This window comes from Podarcis liolepis (genome assembly GCF_965112155.1).
Source record: "Podarcis liolepis genome assembly, chromosome: 8".
In the NCBI taxonomy this organism is placed as follows: Eukaryota; Metazoa; Chordata; class Lepidosauria; order Squamata; family Lacertidae; genus Podarcis; species Podarcis liolepis.
The window spans coordinates 88,082,290-88,096,937 of NC_139560.1; the positions used below are offsets into that span (position 1 = coordinate 88,082,290).

Sequence of the window (14,648 nt, forward strand, 5' to 3'; positions counted from 1 at the left end):
GGTGGCTATCTTCCTCCAGAAGAAATAAAAGAAAGATTTGATAGCAATTGCATTACTCCAGTAAGTATTCTTATCATTCTAATTTGGGAGTTGTCACAGTACTGATCATGGTATTGTTGCTTGATTCTTGGCTAATTTCTGACTGGCTGTAGGTTTCTTCCCTCCTCCTATCTTCAGAATAGCTGTGTAAGGATAGACTAGGATCCAACAGCTTTTCTATAGGCAACAATACTGTTTGATGGCATTCATAGAGGAAGAATATTCTTCTCTTTGGCATCTCCTGCTGCCAAACAATGCTTCATTGTAAGAATGGTGAGGAGAAACTGAAAGGCAGCAGCAAAGATGGGGTGCTTTTTCAAATTCATGGTTTTTTTCCATGTGGAAAAATCTAAATTTGTTGGCGTATTAAGAATTGCCCTGCCAATGTCAGCACAGGTTTGGGGAGCTGTGACATACAGGGAGTTTCGGCAGTTCTATAGGGTAATCTGTTGTTGATACCGCAGGTCAGAGAGAGAGCCTGCACCATGTTTTGGCATTTGCCTAACAAGCAAGCTGTAGAGATGGGGGCATGGGCATGCATGCAAGATTTGCCTTGAAATGGTTTGGTATTTGAATGGTTTGGTTTTTAAATGTGTTCAACTGAACAAACTTAAACCCTCCTGTAAGTGGGAACCTTCTTTTACCAGATAGCTTTTTCTAAGTGCATTCTATCAAACATGCTTAAGAATCTTCTTCAAGCCTTTGTGCTAGTTGTGCAGAACTTTTCATTACAGTTCTTATGTTCCGTTAAATGCTGGAACATGACTTTAGGCTTATTTGGATTTCTAGCCAGAAACTTCCCATACAAAAAACCTTGGGCTACAACAGAGTTATCTCTTCCAGCCCTAATCCAGTGTTTAGTTTCATGCAGAAACCTTGTGTGAAGGTGTGTTCAGCACAGAAATCCTCATAGGCTTAAGAAAAATAAACCTTTTTTCACTAAGCGAGACCTGAGTGATGAAGAGCTCATTATGTGATGGATTTGGTGTAAGGGTTTCAAGTTTGGTTTCCTAGTAAACTTCAAACATAAAATGTTAACCTAATCATTAGCCAAGTTGTATGTTTCTGAACCTCTTTGCTTCCTAGTGGAAAAAATGTAAAATATAAATGAGGCATGGGGAATTTCCTGTTGAGGAGAGTGTTCTCCGCACCACAGTGGTTCATCTCTCAAGGGCTGTCTGCAGTGGGCAGGACCAGAGCCAGTATAATTATAAAAGTGGGGGTTTTCCCTTTTCTATTTCTGACATATTTTTTCTCTCCCTTCCTCTACATTCAGAGGGCTGCTGGGGACAGTTTTGTCTTGCCAAGGGGTTTGAACTGGTGACCAGGAGGTTCCCCACATATATAAATGCAGATGCAGATTGTAGTTGTGTAATAATAATATTTTTTAAAAAATAAAATACTGTATTGTAAATTTTGTGGCTGTTCTTGAGGTTAATCACTTAGTCTTGAAATTCTTTGCCTGTAAAATTGTAGTACAGTGGTACCTTGGTTATCGAACTTAATCCGTTCCGGGAGTCCGTTCAACTCCCAGAACCATTTGAAAACCAAGGTGTGACTTCCAGTTGGCTGTAGGAGCTTTCTGCACTCTATTGGAAGCTGCGTCGGACGTCTGGCTTCTGAAAAATGTTCACAAACTGGAACACTCACTTCTGGGTTTGTGGCGTTTGGGAGCCAATTTGTTCGGGAGCCAGGCTGTTCGGGAACCAAGGTACCACTGTACTAATTGGAAGACTATGACTAGGCGTTAGAATGCCTCTCCTGATGCATTTTAGGGCTTGAGCTGTGGATTTATACTTGTTTAGGCATAGCACTCTCTCTCTATGGGTCAAGGAGTGTAGTCATTGGGGGCAACTGGCTCTGCCCCCAAGCTTTCATTTTGCTTCATTTGCTTGCCCCTTCAATTGTTGGACTTTTGTGCTCTGCTTTTTTATTTTAAAAAAAGTAAGATGGCTCACATCTGCAATCTGCCCATCACAATCTAAATGTTGTATTATTTTCCTGTTTTGTATTATTTCCCTGTTCTTTAGGGGACTGAGTTTATGGACAATCTTGCTAAATGCCTTCGCTATTATATTGCTGATCGTTTAAACAATGATCCAGGATGGAAAAACTTGGCAGTAAGTTTCATACCCATATTGTTCAATAAATGGAACTTGTACTATTCTTGACTGATGCAAATGAGTTCCAGAAGATAGTTGTTTTAATTGAAGAAGATAAACCAACAGTTTAACATCCAGGTATAGTTTAGGCATTCCCGAGGTGTTTAGCTGTTTTATCTCAGATGTGGAAATTTTGAAAACCTATCATTAGATCACTTCCTCATTTAGCAGTTATAGGCTAAGATCCAGTCACTTTTGGAGTGTGTGAGCCCAGTGGCATTTTGACCCCACCTGTACCATATCAACTTTGAAACACACCTGGCTTTAAAAGTAGCTTTTCATGTGTGGTGTGGCAAGGCAAGATGCAGGGGGTGGGGGGCATGTGCCCGAATATACCTGTGTGCCGTAAGAGGGTCTGGTGTGCCTTGAAAAATTCACTACTAATAACATAAGAGCCCGGCTGGACCAGGCCAAAGCTCTGTCTAGTTCTCTCAGTGACTAGAAGACTCCTGTGGGAATCCTGCAAGCAGGGCCTGAGCACAGCAGCACTCTCCACACATGCAAGTCCCAGCTACTGCTATTCAGGGCATAGAGTCTCCAACCATGGAGGTCGAGTATAGTCCTCATGGCTAGTAGACAAATTCATGGAGGAAAAGGCTAATAGCCTCTTAAAGCCATCCAAGTTAGTGACCTTCACTACATCTTGTGGAGCGAACTCCATAGTTGAACTTTCGGATGTTTGATGCCAATAAAAGGTTTGATGATTATGATGATAGTGGAACTGTGTGCTATGTGAAGAGGCCCTCTATTGCCTTGAAGAGGGAAGGTTCCATGTGCTGGCGCCTCCGCCCCTCATATAGCCTGCTGTATAGCTGATAGGCATGGTAGGATCACCTGGAAAGGCTTTCTGCCTGGGAAAAATGGGGGAGCAGGAGGCATTATTATCCAGACCATCTCATAGTTGTAAGGAGGGTGTGTGAATGTTGTTTTGAGGAGTGATGTGTAACTTTGTGCATGAGTGCAATGTGCTTCCAGTTTTGATTTATTTTTTTTAAATGTCCTAGGTCTTCAGGAACACTGTGCCAAATAGCACAAATTAGTAGTAATTTTAATGGTGTTGCAAAGTATTGAGTGTTTCGCTCTACTTTTTATGTTTCCTCTTTGTGGTGATGTTTGTAGGTTATTTTATCTGATGCTAGTGCTCCAGGTGAAGGTGAACACAAAATCATGGATTACATACGAAGGCAAAGAGGTATTTTTTTGCAGTTTCTACAGTAAAAGTTGTATCTACTGATATTAGTAAAAATGGGCTGTTCAATGTGAATAGATCTACTTTTTCTGAATATTTTTATGCAAAAGTGCATAAGCAAAACAGATGTGAAAAAGGTGTTTAGAACAGTAAAGAGAGGTGTTTTTTTTTGATGAATCATAAATACTATAGTGGTTTTAGAACATTAGATACAGTACAGTATTAGAATTAAAAACATAGAGCAACTTGGAATGAAATGTTGACCTTTAAAATGGGAAGGAAGGAGAGAGTGAGGAAGACTGGCACAGACAACACCAGGGCCTGCTCCAGTTGGGCTTTGGGCTTAATCTTCATGAATTTGGAGTCTGATTAAATGGCAAACAATCATTAAATATCCCGGCAGCTGCAGGTATTCATATTATCTTGTAAAGCGCCCTGAGATCTTTTGATGAAGGGCGGTACAGTCGTACCTTGGTTCTTGAAGAGAATGCATTCCGGGAGTCCCTTTGACTCCTGGAACCATTCGAAAACCAAGGTGTGGCTTCTGATTGGCTGCAGGAGCATCCTGCAGCCAATCTGAAGCCGTACCGAACGTTTGGCTTCCAAAAATCATTAGAAAACCAGAACAGTCACTTCTCGGTTTCGATTGTTTGGGACCAAGGCGTTTGAGATCCAAGGTGCAACTATAAATAAATAGTATTCTGGTGAAAACGCCACTAGGCCTGCCAGTTTTATCAACTTTCTACTTCTGTATTGCCTTTCTGACCTCTTGACTGTCTATTGTGCTTTTGCAATTTATTTATTTATTTATTTTATACACCACCCTTTCCTACCAAAAGAGGCAAGGGCAGCATATGTAATTTTATTCAGCCTTAGAGGTCAGCAATGAGTCTTCAGTAATTATTTCCTTCTGCCTAAGAATAATAAAATGTATCTAACATTTCTTTCTTTTTTGCTTTAGCTCAACCGAATCATGATCCAAACACTCATCACTGTTTGTGTGGTGCTGATGGTAAGTCCATTTCTTAGTTTTCTTCCATTAGTAATTATTCTAGCAGTTAAGTAGAGAATGATTTGTATGGGTCAGTACTGTGTATACTGAGTAAACCACATTTGTAAAATGTGGTAATGCCATCTTGGGGTCTACAGTTATATTTTGGAGGTTACTAAGGTTGTTAAAAAACTTATGTCTACATAATTAACATATTTGTAATTGCTTAGAGCTTTTATTTACAATTAGTTGGTTGGCATCTGTCTGTTTTGGAAGACAGTGGAGGAGTACACCTTTGGGTGTGAAGTCAAACAGTTGGAAGGTTACAGCGTCTGCTGTGGCTCCAGAGACCAATACAGGAGAGACATGTTTTATTGCATCTGGGGCAGAAGAAACCATCCAGTTGTGCTGCTGCAGATGCACCAAGACATTTCTTCTGTCTGCGCTCCTCCCAGCAATCATTTCTCCTCTGGGCACTGGTGTAGATGCATGACCTGACTCTGTTTTCAGGTACTGCGGTCATCTGTTGCGGATTCTCACATGGTGTGGTTGATATTGCCAGCCTTCATAGCATGTTTGCAAGCATCTTTGTAGCGCATGGTTTGCCAATGGGTCTGGGGCCTGAATTTACAGTCAAGCAGTATACATATTCTGTTATGAAAAATAATAATGTTATACTGCTAATTGACATACTTTGTTTTGTTCGGAGGATCATCTGCATTGGCCATTATTGTAGTTATTTACTTAGTATTTGATTTTTGCTTTATTTCTTTTATAGCTGACCTAATTATGTTGGGATTGGCTACACATGAACCAAACTTTACTATAATTAGAGAAGAATTTAAGCCTAATAAACCAAAGCCATGTGCTCTTTGCAACCAGTTTGGACATGAAATTAAGGACTGTCAGGGTCTGCCAAAAGAAAAACAAGGGGAGGTAGGTTGAACAGTTTGCTCACTTTCTCAAGAGCCAGCGCGTTGTGCAAGAGAATGAAGTGATAGGTTTGAATGAAGGAGATTCCTGTTGAGATCCTTCCTTAGCCATGAAGTCATTGTGTGGCTTTGAGTAATCTCTGTCTCTCAGACTAACATTGCAGGTTGGCAACAAGGACATACTGAAACCCATTCTCAACTATTTGTAAAGGAAGGAGCACAAAGCAGGATTCATTTCCTTGAAATAAATGTGGTCTAACAAATTATGGGACATGTGGGGAGGGGCAAATCAATTCAGCAGAAATGCCAAAGTGCAGCAAAATGGGAATGGGATGACAGATTAGAGTCAGCTCTGCAAGTTTAGACTTCATCCCCTTGATTTCAGAAACAGTCCCAGATACTCTTACCTGAGAATAAAGCATGCACAGGAATTTTCTGTAATCTTAATTTATTATTGAAGTGGCATTCTGAAACACACCTTTCTAGAGCAAAGAACTTAGTGAATTTAGCAGGACTTAGTTCTGAATAAACATGCTTAAGCCTGTGCTGTGGGAGAAGGCACTCTAAAGTAAAGCTTACATACAAATGGTATACCATTTTTCTCTTTTGTAGCACGATCAATTTGCAGATTGTCCTCCTGGTTCGGAACAAGAATTTATCTTTATTCGCTTATGTGTTTTGAGAGAAGTAAGTAATATTTGGATGTGTTTGAACTAAGGCTGTAATCCTATGCAGTGGGTCTCTGGACCTGTTAAATACAGTGGGACTAACTTCCAAGCCAATGGGCACAAGTTGCCATGGCAACCAAAAAATTAATTCTGGCAATTGGCCAGGAGAAGCCATGAGTCTTGCCCTTTGTTTTTTGTTAGCTACCAGCATTTTCCCTGTTAAGCAGCAAGAGGCGGTTTCAGGACATGCTGCTGCTGAATTGTCTTACATTTAATCCTGCCCTGCCTACTCTTCTCTCATTCCTCTGACTAGGTTGGCATTTTGAAACATGACTTCTATTAGTCAGCTTTGTTCAGCTCCCATACAAGGGTTTTGTGTCTCGCTTCTCCAGAGAGTCTTGTCTGCAAGGTCTTTCTCCGTTCCCAGCCTTCGCTCTCTTCTTCCCAGCTGGCATCTCTCTCTCGCGCACCCCACTTTCCATCTCAGAAGGGAGGGGGGGAACTGCAGAAGTTTCACAAGGGCTCCCCACAAGGGCTTCTTCAGAGGCTGATAAAGGAACAAAAAAAATGAACTGGTTGTGATGTAAGCTGCAGCAAAGGAAAAAACAAAAATCTGGAGTAGACTTTTTTACGGCATGGAAAGATCATGTTCCTAGCCTTTTTAGCCATGACAAACAAGTTAGAGGGAAGGAGAAAATTTTAATTTTGCCAAGCTGCTGGAGGTGAATTTGGAAAAAATCAGGACTGGGAGTTTTGGAGGATGAAATTGTTGGGGGGGGGGGACATTATTTAATTTCAAGGAAGAGTTATGCAGGAATTCCAGTTTGTGGGGAAAGAGTGTCTTTGCTAGATTCTCACCTTAATTCTGTGAGAGAGACAGATTGCGCTTGCTTGATGGAAATGGCTACTTACCTGAATCTGTAATGGATGGAAAGAGATAAGCATTTTCCATAGCTTAGCCATGGTGGTCTAGGCACTGGTAACCTCAAGCTGTATTACTGCAAGGCATTTTTTGTGAAGCTGCAGCAGAATGCTGGTTATTTACAGCAATTGACATCACTTTTGAAGAACTTGCACTGGCTTCCAATGTGCTACTGGGCCACATTTAAGGTGCCCTTAGCAATTTCAAACCAGCCTAGCTGAAGGGTCACCTTTCTCCTTACATTCTGCATATTCTTTGAGATGGTGGGTGTTATTGTTTTGTCTGTTATTAGAGTTTGTATTTTGTATTTTTATACTGTAAACTGCCCTGTGATCCTTGGATTGAGGGTGGTACAAAAATTTAATAAATAAAATATGCTTAAGTCACTTTAGACATCCATTTGGAATGGAAGTGGGACATTTAGCATAGCAGTACCTTTATTGTGGACTTGATGGCCTGTCAGGCAGGTTTTTGTGCCCCACTTTGAGAATTCCCTCGATTTAGTGGTATAGAACTTTATGTATAAATAACTGCACACTAACATTTTATTTCTAGTAGCATCTGTAGAAATGTTTTCCATTTCTCTCTCTCTCTCTCAAATAATTCTAGTATTTGGAAAGAGAGCTAACGATGGCCAGTTTGCCTTTCACTTTTGATGTTGAAAGAAGTATCGACGACTGGGTTTTCATGTGTTTCTTTGTGGGAAATGACTTTCTTCCTCATTTACCTTCGTTAGAGATCAGGTATGGAAAGCAGCATTATATGCAAAGTTACTTGATGTGGTGAAAGGTTGTACAATGAATGTTATAAGAACGTGTTTAGGTGTCCAAAAGACTTTGGGCTCTTCCTGTGCAATTTCCCCCTATTTTTCAGAACCAATAGCATACCATAACCTTGTTTTGAAAGTTCCTTCAGTTTCAAAAATGGTTTGCTATGTGGCATAGAGTGGGGCTGATATTTGAAAAGCAAAAGCCTAAAGCCCTCTTTGGTGTACAACATTTAGCTTTTAGATTTAAGGCAACCCTTACCACAAACTAAGTATGTGTGCTGTCTCTGTTTTCCTTAAAAACAAAACAAAACAAAACTGTTTTTATTTATTTTCATGGTAGAGAAGAAAATTTTTGAGAAAACAATTGTTACAATAGTAAACAACAAAAATTACAAACTTTTATCATGCCATGTGTTAAAGTTTCATTTGATTCCTCTAGAGTTCACACCACGTTTTCCCATAAGTGCTGGGTAGATTCCTGCCAGCCTGAACAATTTATGTATTCAGTAAACATTTGCCATACATTATAAAAGGAATATGGATTGTGTTTGCCCTCTTCCGCTCTCACCTGGCATTTTATTTTCTCAGCCAATTCTATTGACCATTCTCTGTTATACCAAGATTTGTAACAATAAAACTTGGTGGTTATGTAGCAATTCCGAGTCTTCAAGATGTGTTATGTAACAATGTTGCCTTGTTCTAGGAACCTTACGCAACTCTTCCCAACCTTGGGTTCCCAGATGTTGTTGGACTACAACTCCCACCATCCTCAGCTGGCCAAGGGTGATGGGAGTTGTAGTCCGGAAGCGTCTGGAGATTGGAGGTTCCTGCCAATAGGAGCAGAGCAAGAATGGTTTTAGACAAGGGAAAGCTGAGATCCCTGCATTGCAGGGGGTTGGACTAGATGACCACGAGGGTCACTTCCACCTCCACAGTTCTGTGGTTCTGTAATAGGGCTTTAGCTGTTCCAAACTTATTAACTACAATTGGTTATCAAGTGTGTGTGATTTGAGGCTTTTAAAATGCATGATGTCATATAAATAATTACCATATTTTTCTGTGTATAAGACTAGGGTTTTTTCCTAAAATAATAATGTTGAAAATTAGGGGGCGTCTTATACTCTGGAACATCCCCCCCATTTTCTTAAATCTGAGTCCCCAAAAATAGGGACGTCTTATACATGGGGGCATCTTATAGACAGAAAAATATGGTACTTTGTATTGTTTATATTTATCCTGCACATTACATTGAGGCTTCTTGAACGTCTGATTCCTCTGTGCCATGGACTGGGCTTGGGCTCATTCACTCCCAGTTTAGTAGCAAGCTTACCCTGTCATGTGTACAGGTGCTTGTTGGTGTTTTGCCTTTTTAGTACAGGTGATTCAGAAGTGCTTTCTCCTAAAGTTGAGTTTAGAGGTTTTTTCCAGACCCCTGCCCTTTCTAGTTTCCCATAAGATAATTATAACAACTCTAATGAGTTAGGTCGCTGCCCAATTAAAACCTGTTTTCTAGTGAACTTGTGCTGCTTGTCACTGAAGGAAAGCATCCATGGGTTTTCCTTGTTGCCAGTGATATTCATTATGGGAAGGAATGACAGCAGGGACTCTGTGAGATCAGCACTGGTTCACAGATTAGTAACTAAATGCTGGTTCAGACTGTGTGTATACAACATCCTGTAAAATGGCTAAATGAATTCGTTTATATTTGTTTCACAGGGAAGGAGCAATTGATCGTCTAGTGAACATTTATAAAAATGTTGTGCACAAAACTGGGGTAAGCCATCTCACCCGCCCACCCCAATTTAATCTCGTGGAACTTTGGGAGAAGGAAAGATAGTTACAGTTCTGTTTTACAATTTACAGGGATACCTTACAGAAAATGGCTATGTCAACTTGCAAAGAGTGCAAATGATCATGTTATCTGTTGGAGAAGTTGAAGATAATATTTTTAAGAAGCGAAAAGATGATGAGGTAAAAGAGTTCCTGTGACATATTTATTGTGTATCTGTGTTTTATAGAGAATAGTTTAATTTAATTACATTATTGAAAACAGTGAGTGTGGTTTATTATTATCTTCATGTTACTCTAGTATGCAATAAATTAAAAAATCATGTTTTAACCAGAGAAATTAGAGGATAGCTTGCCTCTGTAAGCTGTCAATGAATGTGTGCTGTATCGGCTGTATTTGATTTTTTGAATGGCTGGTTTAATGTTTTTAAGTCAGTTCTGTGAGGAAAGGAAAAGAAACAGGAGCCGTGTTGGCCCATGAGAGAGAGAGAGAGAGAGAGAGAGAAAGAGAGAGAGAGAGAGGGAGTGTAAGGAAGCAAAACAAACAATAACTTCATTAGGACCGACAAAAATAATAAATAAGTATGCAAACCTTTGAGTTGAACAGAATACTTTTTTCACTTGAATGTGAGGGGGGAATGCAAAAACAGAAAAAGATTGTTGCTGGGCAGGGTGTTGCATAAGACATTCTTGGACAAAGAAGCAATGGTAGCTGTCTTACAGCAGACCTCAACTTCAGCTTCCATTATGCTGAGCAACATTTTCCCATTCCCTCCACACCTTTTGATTTTTGCTCAGCGTCCAGTCTGTAAAAGACCTAGTAAACATGAAAGCTTACACGTTGCTTTGTGATTGACGGTGATATGTTGAGTGTGGAGTGTCTATGTGTGTTATGTGGTAGGAAAGCACCTGGAGATTTAAATAAACAAATGGATACTCCTAAACATTTTTATGAGTATTTTAGTTGGATTCCAGTTTTGTTTAGAACAACAGCATTTTTTGTAGCAGGAAGTAGGGAGTTCTGCATATGGCAAGTATGAATAATTGTTTGAGCATTCCCCCCCCCAAAGAAATGACCCTAATAAATATTTCTGATGTTTTTGTTTTTTTCCATGTAATTTGTATGGCGCAAAGTTCTAATATCTTCATTCTTCATTTTAGGAAAATTTCAGAAGAAGGCAGAAGGATAAAAGAAAAAGGATGAAAGTAAATATAGAGCTTCTAGCCCTGTTGTTTTTCCTTGCAACATCCTGATTTAAGACAAATATATCAGTTAGGGTAAAAACAGCCCTAATATGGTTATTTATTTATGTAAGCCAACTTCTTGACCATTTTGAGTTAAAATGTAGGCTCAAAATAAATAAATAATGTTGCAGCTTTTTGTAATACCCATTCTATCCCAAATCACAGACTACTATTGAAGTTTCTCTTGGGCGCGTAACATGGGGGCCTTTGAGAAACATGCTTAGTGCTTCATTAGGCTCATGGAACTAGCTGAACAATTATTTATATCTCAGCTGTAGCAAATGATCCAGACTCCAAATAACATCTATGTGCATGCCCAAGAACGCATCTGCCCCCATAAGATCTTTGACTCCCCCCCCCCTTAGTATGAAATCCCACACAGTGTCTGGACCTACTTTCAGTTAGGAAACTGTCTTGCTGAGCAGCATGGAATGCTGCTTGGGTACATAAACCCCTTAGCTATAGGTTCCTTAGATGCTAGACTAAATTCAAGGCATACAGAACAATCTTATGCCTGTTTTTCAGAAGTAAATTCCATTGAATTAAATGAGGCTTTCCATAGGATTGCAATAATAAAGACTTCATATAAAAAAGATCATGTTTTTTCTTGTGCCATTTTTACACTTCTTCACCCTCCCCCCAAAACTTTTTCTGGTAACTTTTATACAACAATTGAAACACCATGTATTCCACTGCTCCCAAGGCCGGGGGGGTCAGTTGAACTCCTCTAAGTGTAGTCTTTATGGTAGATTTGTCTTCCCATCACTCTCATATCTCTACTTTAATGCCACCACCTTCCTCACATATGCCACTTGGATTAATAGCAGCTTATTCTAAGGCCAGGTCTCATATTTGATGTGAAACTTGTCAGAATTGTCTAGGAACACTGATGTTCGTGGCTTAAATGTCTTCTTATATACATAAAAATATAAGAATGTTGCCATGCTGAAGTTTGGTTGGCTTCTGGCAGGTGGCATGATGAACTACGGCATGACTGCCTTTCTCCTTTGCCGCTGGACTGGTGAAAGGGAAAGTCCAAATCTTTTGCCCCTTCATTTCCCACTCCCCTACTTTTGCCACTGCTGGAAGGGAGGCAGAGAATGAATGAGAGAAAGTGTTTCCACCCTTGCATCCTCCCCCATCCTCCCACCTCGCTCCTGCTGCCGCTCCAGAGAAAGAAGCCTCAGGCTTCCCTCAGTGGCAAGGAGGACTGAGGGAGGTTGGCAACCTATGGGGGGGGGGACGGGGTGTTGGGGTGAAGTGAGCAGGGGCGACAGCCCCTTTTATGCTTAGGATTGTACTGTTACTCTCCTGGTTAGATTTGGAAATGCAGCCTGTGACAGATGGCTAACACATGTTTAGATTTTGGTTCTAAGCTTATTTCATAGTTGTAACACTTGTTCTGTTCTTTACAACTGTTTTAGTAATGGAGATAACATAGTGACAAAACTGAAGCACTTTAACCAGTCAACTAAAACAATCTAAATCCAAGTGGAAGCATTGGATAAAATGTATACTGCTACTTACTTATTTTGTCAGTGGAACCCGAGGCTTTTGTGTACATAATTGCAGCCTCTGCTGAGGCTCAGCATTCAAGAAATATTTCATTCTTGCCTGGAAAATGATGATAAACATTTCTGCTAATGTATGTCTGCTCATCTAGAGGGAACAGCATTCTATGCCTGGTGGCCAGTTCACCCCACAACCTTTGGGGAGGGGAAATAGAGGAAGTCATCAACCGATCAATAATCCAAGACATGCAGCCTTTGAAATGAGAATGCAAGACAGACAGAGCACTGTAAGTGATTGATCTGAACTTTGTCACAAGCATAGAAGTAATGACTAAGTGAGTTTATAGACCTGTGGCTTACTAGTGGCTCAGTTTTATTTCTGCAAGTGAATCTCTTTTAAGTACAACTTCAAGTTCTTTTAAATAGCTGTAGGTAAGCAACTGTCTTCTTGAACTTCACTATACATGTCACACCCTTATTATTTATTTATTTATTTATTTGAAATATTTACAAAACATCAGAACAATTATTAAAATAGCTGACTACTCAGAACATTGTAAGCATCTGAACAGGCCTGTTAGCACAAACAAATTTCAAGAGATTGCAGGGGGTTGGAATAGATGAACCTTGTGGTCCCTTCCAACTCTGAAATTTTATGATTGTATGAAAGTGAGGTGCCTGAGAATTCCAAAGAGAACACAATACTTCTGGTTTCTGTTTATTGTAGTTTTCTACTGTTAATATTTATTGTTTTCGGCACTCTGAACCGCACCCCCCCCCCCCGTGGCTTTTTACATGGAATGGACTGCTACTTGCTGAAAGCCACTTGGGTGCCTGGAACTAGCTTGTACATGATTCTTTTGGATCCCAGCTTCTGCACCTCGATAAAATAGATGGTTCTCTTTTTATTTCTTTATGACAAAGCCATTAATTTTATAAGTGTAATGAAACCTTTTCCCAACTATCTGCCTGACAACTGCATCCCCAGACTCCTTCAGCGTCTCCTAATACGAGTTTCACCTCTGATGGTTCACCATCCCCAGCAGGAGGAATTAAGCGGAAAGCAGAGGACAGTGACAGTGAACCTGAGCCTGAAGATAATATCAGGTGATACATTTGGTACTTTGTTAGTGAATTGTCAAAAGGGATGTCGCCTCATTAATACTGTTTACCCTTTATCTATAGCACCTTCTAATGCTTTTCCATGATCTTTTTATCCACCAATAATTAATGTGGAGGGTTGGGATACTCAGGAAATTCCAGTGAGATGTGTAGGCTATAGCTGTTAAATTTTAAGTGTCTCCATTAGTATGCATGAAGGTTTTCGTCCTAAAAGCTACTACTCCCTTTGAGACTCAGCACCAGATTGGCTAGAGGTTCAATATTCAGCTCAGCAACTGTGAGCAGAATGTCATTATTTTACAGCATAAATGAAACTGTTTAACTCTTAAAGTTCTACAACCAAATCTCTTTACTTAAGGCTTTACTTCAGCTCCTTTGGGGAATTAGATTATTGCTAAATGGTATACTTTTTACTCTCAAAATTCCAGGCTAAAAACCCAGCAGCTCCAGTTTAAGAAGCCTCCAGCTGGAAGCCTCTGCCTGTCAGGGTAGACAATATTTGGCTAAGTTGACCAGTGATTTGAGTCTGTATAAGACAGCCTCATGAGTTCATATATTCTTCCGTGTACTCTTAAATATGTCAGAAATTGTGGCATGGATCCAAAGTAGCACAGAGTCACTGCTGCTTGAATATGGGCACCTCTTACAGCAACTCCCCTCTAAAATGCTTTCCAAAAGCTGGGGGATTCTCCATAATAGCTTTTAATGGGGAGCCTGTAGTTTTTTGGAGGGCTGATGTACTCTTTTGTGCTTGTTCACAGGGTGAGGGGGTTGGATTCAGAAAATGTATTTTAATATACATGCTTCACTGTTAGGTTAACTGCTCCCAAGAGAAAGGATGTGAGTTCCACAAGCAATACTTGGAGCTCCTATTTCCTTCAAATAGCACACAGTTGTACTTCATGCTCACAACAAACTGTGTGGTAGCTTAGGCTGAGAGATGATGAGTTGTCCAAGCTCTCCACCTGCCACACAAATGACATGGTCGAGCAAGGCCTGGTGACTGAGGTCCAAAGAAGCTTCTTGGCACATGTCTCTATGTGTGCACAGAGACACACGCTGGGGAAGGAGTGGTTTCCCTTCCAGCTGAATCTGTTTCTTCTACCGTGTGCCAGAAGGACCTCTGTGAACCTCTATAAAAGCTTCTTAGATGAAGTGAAGGGGGCTGCAGAAGGAAGAGGGGCCCGAAAGGCCTCTCTTTGAATCCCAGTCTATGTGCACTCGTATGTTTGGCGAACAGGAAGGGAATGAAGGAAAGACTGAGAAAGGTAGCTATGTTACTTACGTCTTAAGAGTTTTCTGGGGTCAAC

At 40.4% G+C, this 14,648-nt stretch overlaps 1 protein-coding gene across 1 annotated transcript in view; it reads left to right on the forward strand.

Moving 5' to 3' along the window:
• XRN2 (5'-3' exoribonuclease 2) overlaps positions 1 to 14,648 on the forward strand; it is a 60,281-nt gene that overhangs the window by 19,173 nt on the left and 26,460 nt on the right. The window contains exons 5-16 of the mRNA XM_083519141.1: positions 2 to 60; positions 2,070 to 2,159; positions 3,321 to 3,393; positions 4,352 to 4,402; positions 5,160 to 5,317; positions 5,926 to 6,000; positions 7,513 to 7,646; positions 9,389 to 9,446; positions 9,536 to 9,643; positions 10,622 to 10,666; positions 12,369 to 12,503; positions 13,205 to 13,323. Coding sequence (XP_083375267.1) covers positions 2 to 60; positions 2,070 to 2,159; positions 3,321 to 3,393; positions 4,352 to 4,402; positions 5,160 to 5,317; positions 5,926 to 6,000; positions 7,513 to 7,646; positions 9,389 to 9,446; positions 9,536 to 9,643; positions 10,622 to 10,666; positions 12,369 to 12,503; positions 13,205 to 13,323 — 1,105 coding nt within the window. The remainder of the gene's footprint in view (position 1; positions 61 to 2,069; positions 2,160 to 3,320; positions 3,394 to 4,351; positions 4,403 to 5,159; positions 5,318 to 5,925; positions 6,001 to 7,512; positions 7,647 to 9,388; positions 9,447 to 9,535; positions 9,644 to 10,621; positions 10,667 to 12,368; positions 12,504 to 13,204; positions 13,324 to 14,648) is intronic.